Source organism: Canis lupus, chromosome 2, assembly GCF_011100685.1.
Source record: "Canis lupus familiaris isolate Mischka breed German Shepherd chromosome 2, alternate assembly UU_Cfam_GSD_1.0, whole genome shotgun sequence".
NCBI classification, from domain to species: domain Eukaryota; kingdom Metazoa; phylum Chordata; class Mammalia; order Carnivora; family Canidae; genus Canis; species Canis lupus.
In genome coordinates, this window is record NC_049223.1 from 83497387 (window position 1) to 83518360 (window position 20974).

Here is a 20974-nt window from a genome sequence, read left to right on the forward strand (position 1 = left end):
GTATGTGTATTTTATCACAATAAAAAAAGAAAACTTTAATCCTTAAAAAAAAAAAAAAAAGCACTTGATAAAAGCAGAAAGAAGAAAGTCATCCTGTGATAGTTGAGGCTGAATCTGTTAAATTTTTCTTAATAAGAACCTGAGGGTCACTGGGTTGGACAAAGAAGGCCAGATGATTTACTAAAATAACACCAAGTGAGAAAAGAGGGTACACTGTGGAAGAATATAAAAAAAAAAAATCTATAAACAATGTTAGCATCTAAATACAGAGTTTTCAGAGTTGCAGGTGATCATGAGCTCTGCTGCCCTTGGATTTATCACCTCAGCCCACAGCTCCTGCACTGTGGTCAAAACTGTCAACACACCCTCTAATTCATACCATCAAAATGTTCAGTCAAACTTACCTGATCGCTGCAAGTTTTAAGAACTTTGTCCGAGCTAGAAACATATATGTCCATTTCATGAAGGACAGTATTAATATTTACTATAAATAGCTTTGTAGATATTTCTAATTTATATGGTATTTACAGCTCATTGTTTACATTATTGCACCTCAAACACTGCTACTTTTTTGTCTAAATACAGTCTCTGAAATTACCTCATGTTGATATGGAAGGAATTATTCTTATTGACTTCAAAGCCTCCAGACCAAATACAATTGGGAACATCCATCAATCTGACACATAGGAGCTGATCATAGTCATTCCGAGGCCAATGGAACACCACACTGGAACCAGGAAGGGTCGAAATGTAACCTTCAGGATTGGCTGTTCCCTGAAACACACAGGATCACTGGCTTTACTCAACAAATCAAGTCAAGACAGCAAATGTTTCCTGAGTAACCACCTACTCTGAGCCTTGCCCTCTACCACAAGCTGGTTAGGGTAAAAGCCCAAAATGGTCATTCACATCACAAAACTTAACAGTGCTGATGGGGAGATAAACCATGGCGTTAAAACTCTCCATGCTACTAAATAAACACTAGTCATTCTTCAAAAGTAAACTACTTACCTGTCCACGGGCAAATTCTCTCTGTGCAAATGCAAGCTTGTGAGATGATTTATTATCTAACAGGTAACGAGGGGCAAAGATGACCATACAAGTGTCAATATATCGACCTCGGCCTTTCTTGACATCAATACCTGCAAATAATAAGAACCATTTCCATGAATTAATCAGAAGAAAGAAAATTCGTGCCTGTCAAAAGTCAATAGGCTTCACAATTTACTCAGTTTCCCTGAGAAAACAACCATATCACCCAGAGGTGCTGTCAAGCCTTCCAAGGATGGAATGAAAACAACTGCTCTCAAAGTCTTATTCTTTATGCCCACTTCAGCCTGAAGAAGTCTCAGTGGTGGTACCAATATCCTCATAATTCCTAGCCTCCTCACAAAAGGGCACAGCATCACAAGGGCAGGTGTTCAGCCATGAGTACTGGTAGTTTCCATCTACGAAATGGACTACGGAGATAATCTAATCTAAGTAATGTGTATCTGTTTAAATCTGGGACACAAATGTCCTCCTTGAGAACTTGCCCCTTTTACATGATATCACAGAAACTTCAGATTACTTAACTGGATCCTGAATGGCTCTGAACATAGCAGATTCTTCCCTAGGACTTTCTTTTACCCCATTGCCCAAGAACCCAGCTGAAACATAAAGCTAGACATCATAGGATGTATTCATTCACAAGATAAGAGTTTCCAGCACCTATCAGATCCTGGAAAGACAGAATAGCAAACAAAACACATACCAAGGAAAGGAAGTCATAATCAATCAGATGGAAATCGCAAAATATTGGATCTCAAGAAAGAAAGAAGGAAAAAACAGCACTGAATTATCTTTAAAACCCTGATAACAATTTTAAAAATTCCAAACCCAGTGGGATAAATTATTCATTCATTCAGATAATAAATATAGCAACTGTATTCAAGGCACTAGGCTGAGCTCTGGTTATACAGTGATAGAAATACTTATAGATAGAAATAATAAAATGTTTATTGAATCCTTGATGCAGGCTGCGCCTCTCCCAAAGGCTTTACATTTAATTCTCCTAACAACCTTATGAGATAGTATTTTCATAGATGAGGAAACTTTCCTTTTTATAGAGGAGGAAACTAAGGCACCTGGAGAGCCAAGGAACTTGCACGAGGCCACAGAGTCAGTAAGTGGCACAGCTAGGGCTCAACCCCAGGCACACTGCCTCAGCAGCCCTTGCTCACGTCATGACAAGACAAATAAAAGGACTGTATTTAGCAGTCGGCAAGTGTCAAGAGAACCACAAAAAAAGAAGAGATCTTAGGACATGGCAACTAAGTGTCCTGAGTGTCCCAACAGAACCCCAATTATAAATATTCCAGCCTGTTAAGGCCATAATTCACCTGTACTAGCTTGAAAAAGCTGGTGATGCTTTAATCTAAGTCTTCAAAATACGTAAAAGACTGAGCAAATCACACACACACACAACACACACCCCTGAAATTCGTTATCTAAGAAATGCTAAGTAATACCCGAATAGGGAGAAGTACCCTATCATTTTTTTTTTCTGCAACACACAGGAAAGCATTGTCAGAAATCGATATCTGTAGGTAGCTGATCTCAACCAATACAAAGTCTGCCTACAAAAGATATATTTAATTTGATACTACAAAAAGAATCTACAGTATCAAGACCCAATTTTAAAAAACAAAACGGGCTTTTTAAGTTTCCTTTTTCATTTATATGGCCGTGGCAATCTCCCAATAAATGAGTATCTGATAAGATAAAAATGTACAAAATCCTTTATTTTGGAGGTACTTACATGTAAGGCTAACTGGCAAGGTCTCCCTGGCTTTTCATCTCGGGATTTTACTTTTAAACTTTCCTGATAGGGAGCTAGTCATCTATCTAATTCTTCAAAAATATTTAAGTGAGAGATTCCACAAATTCCCTTGATAATACATGCCAAGCTCCCATGATCCTTAGGAATTATAAAGTCCTAACTCAGCCTAACCCCCTATCCCTTTCTTTGGTGTAAAAACAAAATCCCTATCACAGTACCATTCCTAAAGACATACACAATAACTTTTAATGAATGCTCCTTGAATGAAAATTTATATGCGTGCTCACAGCATATTTCTGACTAGAGACCTGTTTGCCTCTGCAGTAACTCTGTGGTTCCCGAAAATCAGCAGCTTTGGAAGACACAGGCTCCATTTCTCCCCTCAATTTTTTCCAACTGCAGCTTCTAGCCAACCTGTGGTATCTTTCTTTGGGAACTATATCAAGGACCCGATACCCCAGCAGATAGCCAAACACAGCACGAAGCAGCCTTTGCCTATTCAAGAGGTGGAGCAAACAGATGTAAAGACACAGTACAGAAAATGACCCCCGGCAAACAAACAGTAATAATAAAAGAAAGAAAGAAAATGATCCCTGGCAGGAGGATCAGAGAATTAATTTCCTCTACTAAAAATCTTACATCAACCTTAAAGACAGTGCCCACGTCAAGGGAGAATGTATATGAATTCATGTTCTAAAAACAGGAAAAGGAAGCTGGACTTGGAAGAGACTCCTGCTAATAAGCCCTCAAATACTTAAACATATCTCGGACCCTCCATGGGATTCAGGGTAAACAGCTACATGATACCACCTCAGTTTTTCCTTCTACAACAGGACTCTTTGTATCTGCACCATCCAATTACAGTTGCCATTAATCATGAATGGCTATTTAAATTCATTAAACTTCAGTATAAGAAAGGATTCAATTCTTTAGTCACACTGGCTGTATTTGTTAGTAATGTACTCCTGTGTGCTCAGCGGCCACATGTGGCTAGTGCTGCTGGGCTGGACGGTGCAGAATGGGACACTATCATCATCAGAGGGTTCAATGGACAGCACAGGCACGGTTCTAGATGGTTTTCCAACATTCAGCCCTCAACAGTGCTTTGAGAGCTTCAGAAATTATATACTAAAGGAAAGGGGTACTGCTAACATTTTAAACCTGAGACATCTAAATCAAACTTACCTTAACCCTTCAGAGAATCTTTTGAGCATTCCAGATGGCTATGAGGTACACAGGTACAGCATTCTCCCCTCCCCTCACCACCCTCAAGAAGTTAAGCTAGTTTGGGGGCTTCTAGTTACTATAACCACTAAGTACACTTTATTACATTTTCTGCTTCAAATGTGTACCCCCCAATCATAATCCTACTTCTGACCCAGACTTGTCCTTTGCATCTGGGCAAGTCACTTAACCTCTCTGCTTCAGTTTCAAGGAGAACAATGCTCCTTACCCTCTTAGGGTTTGCAAGTTTTAATGAATGCGTGGGAAATGCTTGGAGGATGAAAAGCATTCTAAGTGTTCCTATTATTCCCATGAAAAACAAGGATTCAAGCCAAACTGATACTTTCCTGACACAGGTGAGTCTGAAATTAAACAGAGCCCCAGACCTCAAAAGGGCAGTGTTTAGGTGGCTCCTTAGATCCCTAGGAGAACAGATCTGCGTTGATATCAATCTAGCATTCAGAGAACAGATACCTGACCCAATGCCAAATGAGAGTATCACCACTTGCAGCCAGGCCAAAATGTATGGCCAGCTTATTCCTCCAAGCCTGAGGTCATCGGCCAATGGTTCTGATTCTCCTGCTGCTCCAAATGTAACCCACCAATGTTATAGATCAGCCCTGGGCGGTTTCCTTGCTGGATGACTTTCAAAGCTCGGACACCACTACCACCATCCAGTGAGAAGCCCTGGCACCAGCCCGGCATGCCTTCAGGATGAATCCCCCTTCCGATTCTCATCGTGCAGCTGTGGGGCAGAAAAGCAGAGATATATGTATTCATCTGTAAGAAAGTCTTACTTATCTGCTCTAATCAGGAAACACGATCACCCAAAACCAGAACTCTGACACTGACTCTTCCTCACTTTCGTGTGATTCCCCAACACAGAAGGGCAATCAGCTAGTGGTCAAGACTCTTACCTTTGAGGCAGCCACAGTTACTCAATGTGTGAAATGTATGGACATCTACACCTGGACACGTTCAGAGAAAACATTAGGATTCTGTGGGCATAAATCATGAGGAAAGGACTACGATACTTTATTCCTCTGAGAAACAAGGATTCGAATCTGATCCTTTACTATCTCAGGTGTTTCAAGGATTCATGAAATAACTTGACTGTATGAGACAAGTGCGCACACGACTCCGTGCACACCAGGAAACTATGTACAGAAGGCACAACCTTCTTTCTCAGGCCTGGTACTCTTACAACGGCGAAGCGCTGTCTGGTTGGCCAATGTCTTGTCATGAATCCTGGATACAGAACTCCTGAATGTGTGTACCGGCTCTACTACTAACAAGCCACATAACCCAGGACGGGTAGTTTGTTCGGAACCTCAGTTTCCTCACTGTAAAATAAAACACTTTCCTGCCCTGCCTAATCCACGGGGATGTGATGGGCGAGGGGAAATGCTTTGTGAACTGTGAGTTCCCTAAATAAGTCAAGCTGCATCACCAGTGTCAAGTCCTTGATCTAAAACTGTCAGAATTGTCTCAGGAAAGGCGTGACACTGTGTCAGATGGTTGGTTGTCTGTATCTCCTGCCATGTCCAGTAAGTCCCCAGTCAACCTGAGACCACTCCTTCCTAGGAAGGCTGCGGCCCACAAGAACTACGCAGCAGGGGTTGGCACTGGAACGTTATCAGATGCGCTCCCCTTGAGGAAGGCTCCAAATGAGAAGACTCCTATAAAAAGCAGAACATCAAAACCAAGAACAAAAGGGAATTCATGCTTCTACCACATGCACAAAGGCCAGGTCACCTAAATCTCACCACCGTTGCTCCTTCCTGCCTTTAAACACGCGAGTGCTCTGAATCTTGAAGTGGTGCCATTTATTTCAAGGGTAAAAGAGATGGACTCTAAAACCTCACACAAAACGACCTAGGCTGGGTTGGCGCGGCAGACATTTTACCAAAGGGCCAGGCTAAGTCCCCTTGGATGCCAGCTCTGCTGCCCCGCTGACGGCTCTGCGCAGGGGAAAACCGTGCAGTGGAGGAAGGGAACACGTGGGTGCTCCTCATTGGCAGGGTTATGAATAGCACTACTTCAAAACATGTAAAATAAAACTAGCTTTCATTATAAACCCACCAAATGGTTTATTTTCAATATCAAGTGACACAGAAATTAGATCCGAAAAAATCCCATTAGGTCATGGTCCTATTCCCCTGCCAAGTCAGGATTGTTATCTACAGTATATTTCGACTTACACGGATATACTATAGCCTTTGCTAATTTTTTCCCTCGCCTAGGAGCTTATTTCCCCCTTCCATAAATAACTGTACTCACAGGTTTGGCTGCTCTTTGTCAGCGTAGCAGAATAAGAGAGGGCTCAGGCTCCGGGCCAGCTCGTGTTCCTCAAACTGACCTGCAGCATCTGTCTTTGTGTTGTCCTGTCTGAAGATCAGTGGTAACCCTTTAGGAAGGAGGGGGACAGCTTACATCAGTCCCACCCAGTCTATGCAAGACAGATGTAGATGGTAAAGGGAAAAATTGTCAAGGGGGAGAATCGTGAAAATTGAATTTATTTGCTGGGCTCAGTCTGTTGTCTGAAAGGACAGTTCTGACCATGATGAAGCACTTATTATGGAAGCAGGAGAGTTTCAGCAGCTTAGACTGTTGAAGTCATCTATTTGCATTGGCTCCATTCGGTTGGCTGAGCAAATAAATCTGAATTCCCATGACCAACGCCAAAGGCCTACTTGAGCGGCCTCTGTACATACCTGTTTTGTTAATCAACCAATATGGAGCAGAAATGAAGATCTTTAAGGATCCTTCTGCTCGACACACAATCCGGATGGTGAGGTTCAGCTGCCGACGGTTGATGTCATAGAGTCGCATTCTTACCATGTAGTTTTGGGTTCCCGGTGGAATGAGCAATTCTTTACAGAGTGGGAAATTCTCCAGTGATACCCCTAAAGAAGATACAAGCTACTGTCTGCCTGGGTTCTCACTGTAGTTTATCAAAATAGCCCACAGCCAAACAAAATTGGATTCCTTTTGGAAAAATCAGTAACTACATATGTAACTGGCAAAAATCTTATTGGAATGGCCATTTTCCTTTAGCTGGGGCAAGAGTAAGTATGAAGCAAATCAGATGGCCTGGAAGGAACACGGGAGTTTAAACTCCATTATCAAAAGGATGAAAATATCAAAAAGCTATCAATGATCCCCATGAGCTTACTACTCAACAGGCCCTGAGCTGGGCAGGTACCTCAAACCCAGGAAAGGCAAGGACAGGCTAACAGGTAAGGTCTTCTGCAGTCCCACTGCCCAAGACCCAGTCTTGGCAATTCCAATTCCAATTCCCGGTCTGTCCTTGCCAGCTGTGTGCTGGGCGGCAAGCTAACCTCGTGGTATATCCTCTGCCAAATGAGGAGAATACTGGTAGGTGTGTGGCCGCGTGGTTATTAAAAGTGACCATCACATGGAGCGTGACTGGGAAGAGAGGAGTGCTGTGTGTGCGTGCAGTGGTGGTGGGGTGGGGGTGGGGACATGTCCACATTACAGGGCTCCAGGAAAATTTGTTAAAGACATATTTAAATGTCAGAGCAGGGATCTGCTTTCTTAGAACAGACCACTAGCACTGCACTGTTTTTGCTCTTCTACATCAAGCTCAAGGATTTATATATTCACTGAAATGTAAACTCGTCACCGCTGAACACACTGCTTAAGTCCAGTAAGTCTGAGGCTCCTCATCTGTAAAATGGGGCCAACAGCTGTCAGCCTGTGACAGGAGTTGTGTGAAGATTGAATGAGAGGACACAATGAGGTCACTCACGCAGCTGTAGCAACAAAAATACTTCCATCATCATTATTTCAATGTGTCTACAACAGACTTAAAACAACATATGTCCTGCCCAAACTCTAAATTCCTCACTTTGCCTTAAGTGCTGCAAATTTAGGACTGATTCATCCCTGTGGCTGAAAATTACCTGCTAGATAAAACAACCCAAACCTCAATTTCTTCATCAGTAAACAGGATATAAACAACTACTGCTATAACGGTTACATGAGATCACGTGTGAAAACACCTGATTTAACGTCTGGAGTACAGTGTGTGCCGAGTACACGTTTTCTCCCTTCTGGAAAAAAGGAGAGACCTACAATTTTGCTCATTTTACAGCTAGGAATAAAGCATGGTTTCAAAAGATGAAATGACTTCCGATAGTCACACATCAAATGAGCAACGTAAGAAAACAGGCTCTGTTGAGTACTTCCTCTATATATCTTTTGGATTTGTTGTTTTTTCTTTTGATAATTGTCTAAGAAGTTTTTTTTTTTTTAACCGTAATAAATCCCTTGAGCAGGGTTACTGACACATCATATGTGCTGTAATTTCTCTAAAATCTTTATCAAATGATCACAAAACATTTAGTGACATTCCCATAGAATTACCACCCAATGATTCTTTGACTAAACCCTCACCCAGTTCAATGTTCTGGGATGTATCAGCTGTGTGGAGGGCCACCTCTTTGCCAGGTTTCAGAGTCCCATTAATTGGCATCCCTTTAACATAAAAGTCAAGTTCACAAGGTAGCAAGTTGCAGATGACCACAGTTGGCAGGAGATATATGGTATGCCCAGGTTGTCTGAAGATCTGTTTTGCACTGTCAGAAAATATGTTTGAGGGCATATAATCCGGGTAATTCTCCTTCTTTATGGCCACACAAAACCTATGAAGACAAAATACTGTAAAAACCATTGGCCTAAATAAAGAACTTGAATTTTTTCTTAGTGGAGTATGAGAAAGCATAATGTAAACATGGTTCAGTAATTCAGTTAAGATATTTGCAATTTTCAATCCAAACACATATACTGAGGTATAATTAAATCACAATAAAATGGATAATTTTAAATGTTCAGTTTGGTGAGTTTTGACAAATATGTATACCTAACTGCTACCCAAAACCAGTTATACAATTTTTCACTCCAGAAAGTACCCTCCCATCCCTTTCCAGTCCATATCCTCTCCCAACAAAGACGCAACCACTGTCTGACACTTACCACACTTATAGATTGGTTGAACCTGTTCTTGAACTGCACGTAAATAGAACAATACAGTATATACCACTCTCTGTCTGGTTTTTTTGTGTCACATGGAGTTTCTACAAGATACAGTTGAGCTGTTGTATGCATCAGTAATTTGATCCACATGCCAATGGATGAATATACCGCTTTTTATTTATTCATCATCCTGTTGATGGCTAATTGGGTTGCAGATAGCCAACTGGGTTGTATCTTCATATCAATTTAGTGAGCATGGAAATCCTAACAATATCGAGTCTTCCAATCCATGAACTTGGTTATCTTTCCACTTAGTTATTGGGTTTTCTTTACTATCTCTTGACAAGGTTTTGTCATTTCTGGCATAGAGAACTGGTACATAATTCCTTAGATTGAGTTCTGGGTAATTATGATTTTTGATGCTACTGTAAGTAGCATTATTTTAATTTCCAATTGTTCATGGCTAGAATATAAGAATACAATTGAGGAGCGCCTGGGTGGCTCAGGCAGTTGAGCGTCTGCCTTTGGATCAGGTCATGACCCCAGAGTCCTGGGATGGAACCCTGTGTTGGATTTCCTGCTCAGCTGGGAGTCTGCTTCTCCCTCTCCTCCTAGCTTGTACTCTTTCTGTCACTATCTCTGTCTCTCTCAAATAAATAAAAATCCTAAAAAAAAAAAAAAAAAAAGAAAGAAAAAGAAAAAAAAAGAATACAATTGATTTCTGTAGGTTGATCTCAAATCCTGAAATCTTGATAAATTTATGAAGCCTCATAATTTTCCTATGTAGTCTATGGTTCTCTATATATATGTGTCATTTGCATATATTGTTTTAGTTCTTTTCAGATCTTTAAGCTTTCTCAATTTCCTGTTTATCCTTATTGCAACAGCTAGGACTACTATGGCAATATCATATGGAGTGGCTGGTTCTCAATCTCAAGGAAAAAAAGTTTAAGGTTTCACCATTAAGTATGACGGTAGCTGTAGGTTTCTGTAGGTTTATAACAGATGTCCTTAAACAAACTGAAAAAATTCTTTTCGGTTCCTCATTTGCCGAGTACAGCTGCCTGTACTGGGTGTTGAATTTTATCAAGTGCTTTTTGTTTGTTTGTTTGTTTGTTTGTTTGTTTGGCATTTAATGAGATAATCTGATGGGTTTTTTCTTTTAGTCTTTTTGGGTTAATATGGGAAGTTACATTTATCAATTTTCAAATGTTAATATAATCTTACATTCCTAAAATAAACCTCACTTGCTGGATTTCTATTTGGTAATATTTTGTTAAGAATTTTTGTATCTCGGGCAGCCCCGGTGGCTCAGCGGTTTAGCACTGCCTTCAGCCCAGGGCGTGATCCTGAACACCCGGGATCAAGTCCCACGCTGGGCTCCCTGCATGGAGCCTGCTTCTCCCTCTGCCTGTGTCTCTGCCTTTCTCTCTGTGTCTCTCATGAATAAATAAAATCTTAAAAAAAAAAAAAAAACAGAATTTTTGTATCTCTTGGGGAAATATTGGTTTATAGTTCCCTCTCTCTCTTTATTCAATAATATATATGTCAGTTTTGGTATCAGGTATATGTGGCCTCATAAAATGAATAGGAACTGTTTCCTCCTGCTCTGCTTTCCAAAAGACTTGAACTGGTGCTATTTCTTCTTAAAATGTCTGGCGAACTCACTGGTGGAGCCATGTGGACCTAGAGTCTTTATTCTGGGAAGGCTTTTTATTGAAAAATTGATTTCTTTTTTTTTTAATTTTTTTTTCATTTATTTATGATAGTCACACAGAGAGAGAGAGAGAGGCAGAGACATAGGCAGAGGGAGAAGCAGGCTCCATGCACTGGGAGCCTGACGTGGGATTCAATACCGGGTCTCCAGGATCACGCCCTGGGCCAAAGGCAGGCGCTAAACCGCTGTGCCACCCAGGGATCCCCGAAAAATTAATTTCTTTAAGAGATATTGGACTATTTGGATTTTCTGTTTCTTCATTGGGTCAGTTTTGATCATCTTTTTTAAGAAATCTGTCATTCCAGAGTGGAATTTGTATAAAATTATTCGTAGAGTCTCCTTTTAATGTCTATAGAATCTATAATAATGTCTCCTCTTTTCATTCCTTCTATCAGTAATCTGTATGTTCTCTTTTCTCCTTGATCAATCTTATTATTTATCAAATTTATTAATCTTTTCAAAAGGCCAACTTGACACTGCTAATTTTTCTCTATTGTTTGTTTTCTATTTCATTGATTTCCACATTTACTTTTATCAGGTTCTTTCTCTATTTGTTTGTTTTAATGTGCTCTTCCTTTTCTACCTTAAGGCAGAAGCTTAGACCAGTGATTTTCCATCTTCCTTATTTTCTTATAAGAGCATTAAAAGCTACACATTTCTCAAAAAAACCACAAAACACAAAACCTATACATTCCTCTATAGAACAGCTTTTGCTGCTTCCCCCACATTTTAATGTCTAGTTGTTATTATTGTTCAGTTCAAAATATTTTTAATTTCCTTTGTGATTTCTTTTTTGACCCTTGGGTTATTTAGAAATCTAATGTTTCATTTCCAAATATTTAGGGATTTTACAGGCATCTTACTGTTACTGATGCCCAGTTTAATCCTATTGTGATGAGATTTATTGTGTATGGTTTCAATTCTTTTAATATTTATTGATCTTTGTGTTATGGCCCAGTAGACGGTCTCTCTTGATAATTATTCCATATATACTTGAAGTGAGTATACGATCTGGAGTTGTTAAAGTGCTTTATAAATGCCAATTATGACATACACTGATGGACAGCACTATTCAAATCTTTGATGTTTGTTTTTATAAATCATTGATAGGAAACTGTTAAACACTCCATTATGGCTGCGTATTTATTCATTTCTCCCTTCAGTCCATTAACCACTGGCCAATCAGGGTAAAGGGCATACTAGAATTCTTTACATTATTCTTGCACCTCTTCTAGAAGTTTAAAGTAAATGAATGCCTGTCTTCACTAAAGAGAAAACTAAAGCTGATAGTCTCTGATCTAAGTAAGTTTAAAGTCTAAGTTTAGAAGGATTGAACAATACCAATCCAGTGTTTTTTCCAACATTGAATCTAGAAATGTACTACCTATATGCTTCAGAAGGGGAAAACAAGAGTCTCAATGATTAGATAATTTTGTTAAGGTCCCCAAGGCAAGTCAGTACTAGGTGCATGAGCCTTCCTCCAAATTCCTTTGAAATCTGTCATTTGAAAAACTTCCACCCCCAAGATTCTGAGTCTCAATTTAGAAATAGGTACTGGCTAATACTTTTTACTTCCCTCTCTGCATGTCCTCTTTTTATGCTGATGCACACATACAAGTTTCTTATCTTGTGAGTAGTGTGCTTGCTGGTTGCTTCTCCCATAAATATCAGATGATAAGCAACAGTCGCATACCCACCAAAGATTAACCCTCGAAGCCTTATTAGCTCTAACATAAGAACTTAAGGAATAAGAACTTTAGGGTTTTAAACGAGCACAACTGAATCACTAAGAGTCCTCAGAGAGAGAATGAATATCTTTTTAAAAAGGAAAATTTACACGCCATTGCAGTGTTGTGCATACCTGAAGAATCGGCTTTTGTCCAAGTCCATAGAGTGGCATTCTCGTTTGCTGCTGCTAACCTCTGCAGCCTTCACTACATTGGTCCAGTGAATAGGAGCCTTACAGAAAAATACACCCAATCCTTTAGGCCGGGCCTGTAGCCGCCAAGAAGTGAGATGTAAAGGTACAGCAAATGAATCCCCGGGCATGATCGCGGGAAGCACCACAGGCTCTGCCACAGAAAAAAGGGTCAGCATCTTTAGGGAATGGTCTTCCACCCAAAAGTTTGACCCTCTCAAGATAAAGGAAGACCATGGCAAAACTCACTGTCTGGAGCTGATGGGCTATCCAGTCTTAGTTCCATTGGTGTCTCAAGCCTGTTCTTCACAATGAGGGCAGATCGGACAGTGATTACTTTCCGAGCACTGCCCTCCATTGTCACAGCAAAGACCACCCGGACAGGTGGGAGTGAAGAGAACTGCAAAAAACACAGGAATAAAAGTGTCATAGCTGTGCTCTTGAAAAAACACACAAAATACAACAATACCAACCAGAGTGCCTAAATCAAAAGCATCTTATTATTACTAGAACCCTTCAGTGAAATTAGTCATTAAGCCCTAAAACCATTCATCTTTAATAGAAGTGAATATGCTATAGATACACACTGTTAAAACAGCCAATTCTAAACATTTCTAGAAAAACAGATACTCTACTCAGATGTGGTATCACAAAATGTGTCACAAAGAAAAATCAGTCTTAGGCCTCTAGACACATTATAAAGTAACTAAGACCCATAATAACCTATTAAATCTTCCAAACTTCCTGCAATTTGATAAGAAACTGTCTGCTGGAAATTACCCTTCATTCACAATGCCCTTGGGTTCCTACACATCAGCCCTTATATGGAAACTGTGAACGAGGCTTGTTTTCAACTCTACTGGAGGGGAATAAAGATCATCCAAAGCAACTAAACGTTTAGAAACACTGGGGTAGGACTTTGCAGAACATAAAATGATTTACCTTCTGTGGTATTTCTCTCCCAGATTAACATTAAAGTGAGAAACACTCCTTGAACGCTAACAATGGGCTGGATACTGCCCAACACACACAGAAAAACAGAAGGAAGTCTTCTGAGGTTAGAACTTGTCTTTGTAAAATCCAGAGAGTGTGTAAGAAAGAGCTGTCTGTACTGGTATGCCTTTCACAGGAACAATAATTACTTTTTCCCCCTAAATGTCATAAAAATTACTCTCTAGACCCATACACCGCTCGTTGACACGCCTGCAGAAAAAACAACATTTGTTTTTCAAAGGACTTTAAAAATCAAACTTCTCTTTCTCTGCAACTTTTTCAGCTTTGTTCAGTAATTGCTCTTTCACAAACAGGACACCGAGGCTCCAAAACTTAACAGAGTGGAGGGAAATAATTTATTTTTGGTCTTGGGCTACAGCCACTACTTTCTGTTTCCACATGTTCATTCAGACATTCAACACACGTTTCATTCTACTAGCAAATGCCAGGGAAGTTTTTTTTTGTTTTTTAAGTATCAAACTCCACATCAGGTACTCCAAAGAGAAGGTTTCTGCAATTATCATTCTTTGAATGTGTTCAGAACATACTGACAATGCTGTTTTTATTGGAGAAACAAATGACACCACATCCAAGCTTTTCCTACTACCAACATTTTTATTAAAACAAACAGTATGTGGAAACCGACCTAATGCACAATAAAACGAAGAGCTCGTTTTGAATCAAGACGTCCATGAAATCCCAGTGAAAAGGCAAACTGTCATTTTCTGGAGGGTATTTAGAGGGACACAATCCCAGCACAAATATCAAAGCTCCCACTGACCTAGCCTAGTAAATCCCCAAGAGAGCCAAAGCCCAAGAATGATTTTAAATCTTGACACTGCTGTCTCTAAGCTTACTTAAAAATCTCACATTTCAAAACTTACTACCATCAGAAAGAAGAAACTATAAGCAAAATTCTGAAGACAGTTTTTTAATATCATCCTCTGCTGAGGTTTCTAAAGCTAAATGGAAATAAAACTTACTATTTTTCATTCTTATTTACTTTTACAATCTTGGGACCAAAATCCGGGAAATGCACATAGCTGCATAGGGTTCATTTATATTTTAACTTAAAAGAAAAAACGGGGGAGCCTGGGTGGCTCAGACAGTTTAGCGTCCAACTCTCAATTTTGGTTCAGGTCTTGATCTCCAGGTTGTGAGATCAAGCCCTGCTTTGGGCTCCGCACTAGGTGTGGAGCCTGCTTAAGATGCTCTCTCCCCCTCTCCCTCTGTCCCTCCCCACTTCACCCCTCCCCCCACATACTCGCATGCTGTCTCTTTCTCAAAAAAAAAAAAAAAAAAAAAAAAGAAAGAAAGAAAGAAAGAAAAGAAAAAGGAAATAAGAGAAGGGAAACCTGGACCACAACATTTGCATTTTCTCCTCCTCCCCGTAACAGTCTAATATACCAAGTTAGTGAAAATATTTCTTTGAAAGTTCTTATAAAAGGAAGGTAAATTGTTAATAGGAAAGGACAAAGATCAATTCCAATCACACACAGGTCATAAAGTCCTGTGATCACTAGGACATCAATGTATGGTTCAAGTGCAGTGTATATACTCAGTAGACACAGGAAAATCATACTCACATAAACCTGCGGATGAATAATATTCGTTCTGCTGCTTGGGCTGCCAATCTAAGAAAGAATCCAAAAGTCAGAGTCAGCACAGACCTAAGATTACAGGCATCATTAAATTCAATGACAACGTAATTTGCTTGTAAGAATAGGATTTATAAATAATCTTAGTAAAGTATGGTCTGCCATGAAAAGAAAACATCTTATCTTAGAGGATACGAGAAATGTAATACTGATTTTTCAATCATTCCAAATATACAGAATTTCTCCATGACACAACAATACAACAGAAAGGTATCTATCTCTGGGGAGAATTAGTCCTTTCATGACTAGACATAAATTTAGGCAGGAACGTAATCTGGAAAGAAAGTCTCCTTTTCTACGAAACTTAGGGTCCAAGAGAAGAAGAGGAAGGAACAGCGTTCTCTGAGGATATTTTTCATCAATAAAGGGAACACAAGGAAAGCTACGATGTCTTTGCCAATCTGCACTTTCTGACGCATCACTGGCTCCCCAGTAAGGAATGTAATCCTACAAAGTATGGCTAAGCAGTGGGTGAGAGCGCCCATGACCACTACAGCAGCCAGGATGCCAGCCTCCACCTGCGCGTTCCAGACAGGGAGGCCGCCTGCGTCTCTCCTCAGGTAGGCCCTCAACCCCTAACTGCAGGCTGGGGTAACATTAGGGCAAGGGTGTGTGAAAGGGTGTGTGATCAGAAAATGAGTAACAGTGGACATTGGTCTTTATGCCAGAAAGCAGAATTTGGAGACAAGAGCTAGAAGGATCAAGGAACAGCATTACAAGAAATATAAAGAATATCGTATACAAAGGAAGCATGACAATATGCGGAAGTAGAGCCAACACATGTTTGGCAGATTAGTAAACTGCCAATTGGGCCAACTGAGTATGAAATGGGTCTGCACAGATGAGGTAGTATGTGTTAACACTAATTTTCTATCTTTTTTTCTACTGAAATTAACCACTGGTGGCTGACCTATGTAGCAACTATGAATCCCTATGCCTGACCCCAAATAATCTTGTGTCTTCTTCCTAGAGCCAGGGGAAATGAGGAACAAGACAATTTCACCAGAGCGAGGTTACAGGCTGAAGTGTCCTAGTCTCTGGCTTTAAGGGCACATGGCTGGGGCAAGATTGTGCCCTAAAACACCAATTTTAGAGCCACACACCGTAGAGGAAGATGAATTCTTATCGGGTGCTGCATAGCGGAAAAATGTCCCCACTTTGTCCACGGACACCGGGCTCACTTGCTCCCAGCCGTTCACTCTCACTTGCAGCTGATGAATCCGGAGGTCGTGGGTGTGTCTATGAGGCAGAACAGGGGAAAGGATGTTAAGCATGATCTTAAAAAGGGAAGGAAAGTAGAAGCAAAGAGTCAAATCTGATTTACTATATAACGATATAAAAATCCCCTTGGCTAAGCCTTTTGGTGGTTACCTAATGCAAGAAAAATCAAGAGAATATTTTAACTGGGTGTTATACTTAAAACAAACGTGCAAGATCTGTAAAGCCCGAGCAAGACTGGCATTTACCCTCCCTTTGTACAAACTCTGCAAATCCTGCGCACATGCCGGGGTCCTTTCCGCACGCCACCCCCACCCCCACCTCTATAAAATAATGACGTCAGCTAAAAGCATTCCAGTGGGCCAGTAAAAGTGTTGTACCAGCAATTTCATCATATAACCACACTCTCGGAAATGCATAAAATGACATTTTCTTCTTGGTTCCCTTGTTGAAAATCCTACATCTCTCAGAACCCCACTCGGTTGTTTGGCTTCAGTCCTATACGCCTACAGACAGGTTATGAGAGACGAAGCCCTCAGAGCTTTAGGGCTGAAGTGCTCGGCTGAAATTGGAGCAGAAGGCAGCGGGCAGAACGGGAGGAACAGGAGGAAATTGCACATTTAATTCTATTTTAGATTTTGCCTAATTCAAGCCAGAAGCCCAAAATGGGGAACTGGATTTAAGGCTGACAGGAAAGGGGGAGGGAAGGAGTGGGGCACCGTGTGCCAAGGAGGGAAAAGCCAGAGAAGGCATTTATTTTGATGAATTCAAGCAGAACAGTGGGACTTAAAATGGGTTACTAGACATGTATGCTAAAACGGAAATGACAAAGAGGTCAAACCCTTCCTGACGCAACGGAGGCAGTGCTGATGAAGAAATACAGCCAGCAGTTCTATAATTAGCTTCTCCAGGAACTTTGTGGAACAGGAACACGCTTACCACTCATCCCTGGAAATTCTGTTGTGGCTCCAGGTACGTGTGCCCAGCACGGTGACTGTATAAACTATTCTTCCTATGTAATCACTGGGAGGCCCACAAGTGCGGGACGCTGGCCACTAGAGAATCATGTGTGCTGGTCCGAGCTGTGCGCAAGGAAGAGCTGTTTCACTTGGGAGCAGCTTTGCACACAAAGACTTAAAGCGTCATGAAAGCATAAGGCCAGACGGCCGAAGCCGAGCTCTGATACTTCAGCTCTGCTTGACAATGGATAGGAGGCTCACATGCAAGTGTCTCACCCTATCGCCATCCACTGGATTGCCCTTCCCCTTAAACATGTCTGCAAAAAAGGCATTTTAGGACCTCTCATAACCAGACAGACCTTCTTTCGTGTTTAGTCCAATCCTTTGCCTGGCTGTTTCAACAGTGACCAACTGGCAGTCTCCCTCGATGAGTCACTGTTATCCTCTTAGAATCAGAATTTCTTAGCATGACTGGCCCTGCTGCCTGAACCCACCTGCTTGCTGAAAGTGCTATGTAGCACACGCACATCTTAAAACCAAAATCAACATGCTTTGACAACCTTTTAAGAATAGCATGTCATTCCAGTTATGAGGTGAGCAAGTCACGAGGAGAAAAGGTACAGCATGAGGAATACAGTCGGTGGCACTGTAATAGTGCCGCAGGGTGACAGGCAGTAGTCACACTTGCAGCAAACATAGGATAATGTAGAGCTGCCACACCACTATGTTGTATACCTGAAACTAATGTAACATTGTGTGTCAACCATAGTAACGTTCAAATAAAGTAAAAACATAAGAAACCATGTCGCCACTACATCCTGAAAACCAGGCTTGTATACAACTTGAGTGAACTTGAGTGTCGTCATCTGCACATCCCTCAAATTAGGGGCAACACACTGGCCATCATCCCTCATGTCAAATAAAGGGACTGTTAATGAAAGAAGTGTATTCCCAAGATAGCAGAAGGAAACACGGGTTTTCTAAATAGCTTTTCAAAACCAAACATTAAAATCATTAACAAAGGCAAGGGAAAGGGCAAAATACTAGGGACAATCTCTTGTAATAGAGAGATCTACCCAGTATATTTTGGGGGGAGGAAAAGAATGAACCACACCTTACCTGTGTCTTAGCTTTCCTCTTGCTTCGAATTCAAAGGGAATCTCTTCGCCCGTGAGAACTTCCCGCCACTCACTAACATTGTGAGCATCATCAAGAAATGTTCCATTCCCTTCTGGGACGAGCCCTGGACTCCCACTGTGGGACAGCGCAGCCCTGGAACCAAATCACACAACACCAGCTTGGCCGTCTTTCTCTCTCAACTCCCTCTCACCCGGAGCTCCATGCTGGGGGTGCAGAAGCCCCTCCTGGACCTCAATCCCCATCAGAAGCCCAGGGAGCCTGGCTACCAGGATGACCTAAGAGGTAACTGCAGTCATCTCTGGGACAATCACAGCCTCAGTAAAGCTTGAGAAACAGCTGAAAGCTAACACTGCTCCACCACTTACTCCAGCAAGCGAGTGAGTCCAGTACATATCGGGACGTAAATACAGGTAAACACAGTCAGGAGTTTTAAAAAGTAGTTTTTAAGTTACTATCTGGAATGTAACAGACCTAAACTGCTTTAAAAAAAAAAAAACAAACACCTCCTCAGGGGCATTACCATACTTAGTGGAAGCAGGAGAAATGTGGCTTCAAATTGGCCAATTCTGTTATTTACTTCATGCACCTCTCATTCCCTAAACTGGAAAGATCAGCATGTACCCCGAGGGTAGAGCCAAGGTCTAGGCAGGCAGGCAGCTGATAGAGAACATCCTCACTAGGCCCAGGTAAATGCTCTTTTGTTCTCCAAACTCCACCCACTTCCATCTGCCATGAACTGTTTTAGGTTTGAAGATAATTCTTGGTGAGGATAATATGGGAGGTGTTTTCAAAGCTGTCTTGGAAGAAAAGTGCAGGATGTTTGGTTTAACTACCACATACAGCTTCTTTTAAAAGGGGGTAGTGGTGAGAACGGAGGAGAAAAGATGGGATGACTTTTCCTTCCCACTTCCTACTCACATCCTTAATTTGCTTGACTTTTAGCTTAAACATAATGTGACCCCAGGGTCAGGGTCATAATTGGGACATTTCAGACTTGAGATCTACTTCTCTGGCTGCAGATTCCACCTCTGTCATAAATTTCAACAAGACGGCAAGTTATTAATTCAACTATAATCCTAAGAGCTTCTTGAAGGGGCCCACCTTGTGCTGGGCTGGCACTCAGGAGCCTTTGGTGGCAGAGACGGCTCAGGGTGACCTATTCGGCGTGCCTTACCTGGTGGGTGTGGTGGTCAGGGTGGCAAACCACAAAGTGCAGCCCGTGTGGTTCCTCAGAGCAAAAGGGACGAATGGTTGCCGGCGCTTGGGGGTCTTCACCTCTGCTACAGGCAAACAGAGGAAGGCTGTTAGCACAGGCCTCTCCGTGCGTGGCAGAGACCCTCCCCAGACCCACGCGCAGTGCCCCGACTGCCTCTCCTGCAGAGGGGCGGATGGTGGCGGCCACAGACACGGCGCCGCCACAGGTGTCAGTGGGACATATGGGATCTCCAAGTTGTCTGCTGTCTGCTACATGGTGGCGGTCCCTGCACCAGCTAGCTGTGATGTGGGACTACTCCCAGCCCCCAATCCTCCCACGATTCTAGTGAACCTTACCTCAGGAGAGCTAACCTCAACCAGGCCCTAACTGGCTGCTATCAGCAGAGGGAGATGGACCCCCACAAGCCCCGAGGAATATATTCTCAGCGAGTGACCCCAACCATAGCAAGATACAGTGCACATACACACTCACACTTTGTCCAAAACGCCTGCCCGTTAACAGCCTCCCTTTCCATAAAAGCTATACTTCTGTCATGTTATGCATATTTTAACAAAAGAAAGAACACGTTTTTCAGGAACACGTGGTGGGCTCAGTGGTTGAGCATCTGCCTTCAGCCCAGGGCGTGATCCTGGAATCCTAGGATCCCCGCAGGGAGCCTGCTCCTCTCTGCCTGTGTCTCTGCATCTCTCATTCTGTGTCTCTCATAAATAAATAATAAAATCTTTAAAAAACCACTCTTTTTTATTCTCTTAAACTAATACTTTCTTCCCCTTCCCTGGAGGATCAGAAGTATAGTATCCAAAAACTTTTTAAATGAAATTTTAAGCTCATTTTTTAACATAGATACCACCACTGTCTGCTACTAGGTAGGAACTAGGGCTTCTACAAAAGGGGCATAAAGTAGGGTTTCTTTTCATAAAATCGCTTCTAATCAGGGAAACTGGAAAGAAACACTGACTGATCCAAAACTGCAAGTAACCAAATCCCAGAGACCTGACTATAACCATTCTAAGAAAACAGAGAAGCAAGAGACCATGCGGCCAGAAATGGGTTTCCAGCATCCAGGCTGCCTTGAGATCCTTCTGCCGGCACCACTGCCCGGCCATGAGGTA

At 41.7% G+C, this 20974-nt stretch overlaps 1 protein-coding gene across 11 annotated transcripts in view; it reads right to left on the reverse strand.

The window, feature by feature from the left end:
* Nucleotides 1-20974, reverse strand: part of VPS13D (vacuolar protein sorting 13 homolog D) — a 236970-nt gene that overhangs the window by 123368 nt on the left and 92628 nt on the right. For 9 of the 11 annotated variants that reach the window (XM_038531968.1, XM_038531970.1, XM_038531966.1 and 6 more), the window contains 12 exons: nt 19821-19926; nt 18626-18778; nt 16433-16568; nt 15258-15305; nt 12928-13078; nt 12622-12832; nt 8465-8712; nt 6760-6951; nt 6326-6452; nt 4648-4790; nt 1012-1142; nt 599-774 (listed from right to left, as the gene is read on the reverse strand). In XM_038531968.1, the coding sequence (XP_038387896.1) occupies nt 599-774; nt 1012-1142; nt 4648-4790; nt 6326-6452; nt 6760-6951; nt 8465-8712; nt 12622-12832; nt 12928-13078; nt 15258-15305; nt 16433-16568; nt 18626-18778; nt 19821-19926 (1822 nt within the window). The remainder of the gene's footprint in view (nt 1-598; nt 775-1011; nt 1143-4647; nt 4791-6325; nt 6453-6759; nt 6952-8464; nt 8713-12621; nt 12833-12927; nt 13079-15257; nt 15306-16432; nt 16569-18625; nt 18779-19820; nt 19927-20974) is intronic. The other 2 variants (XM_038531969.1, XM_038531967.1) reach the window with 1 other exon arrangement.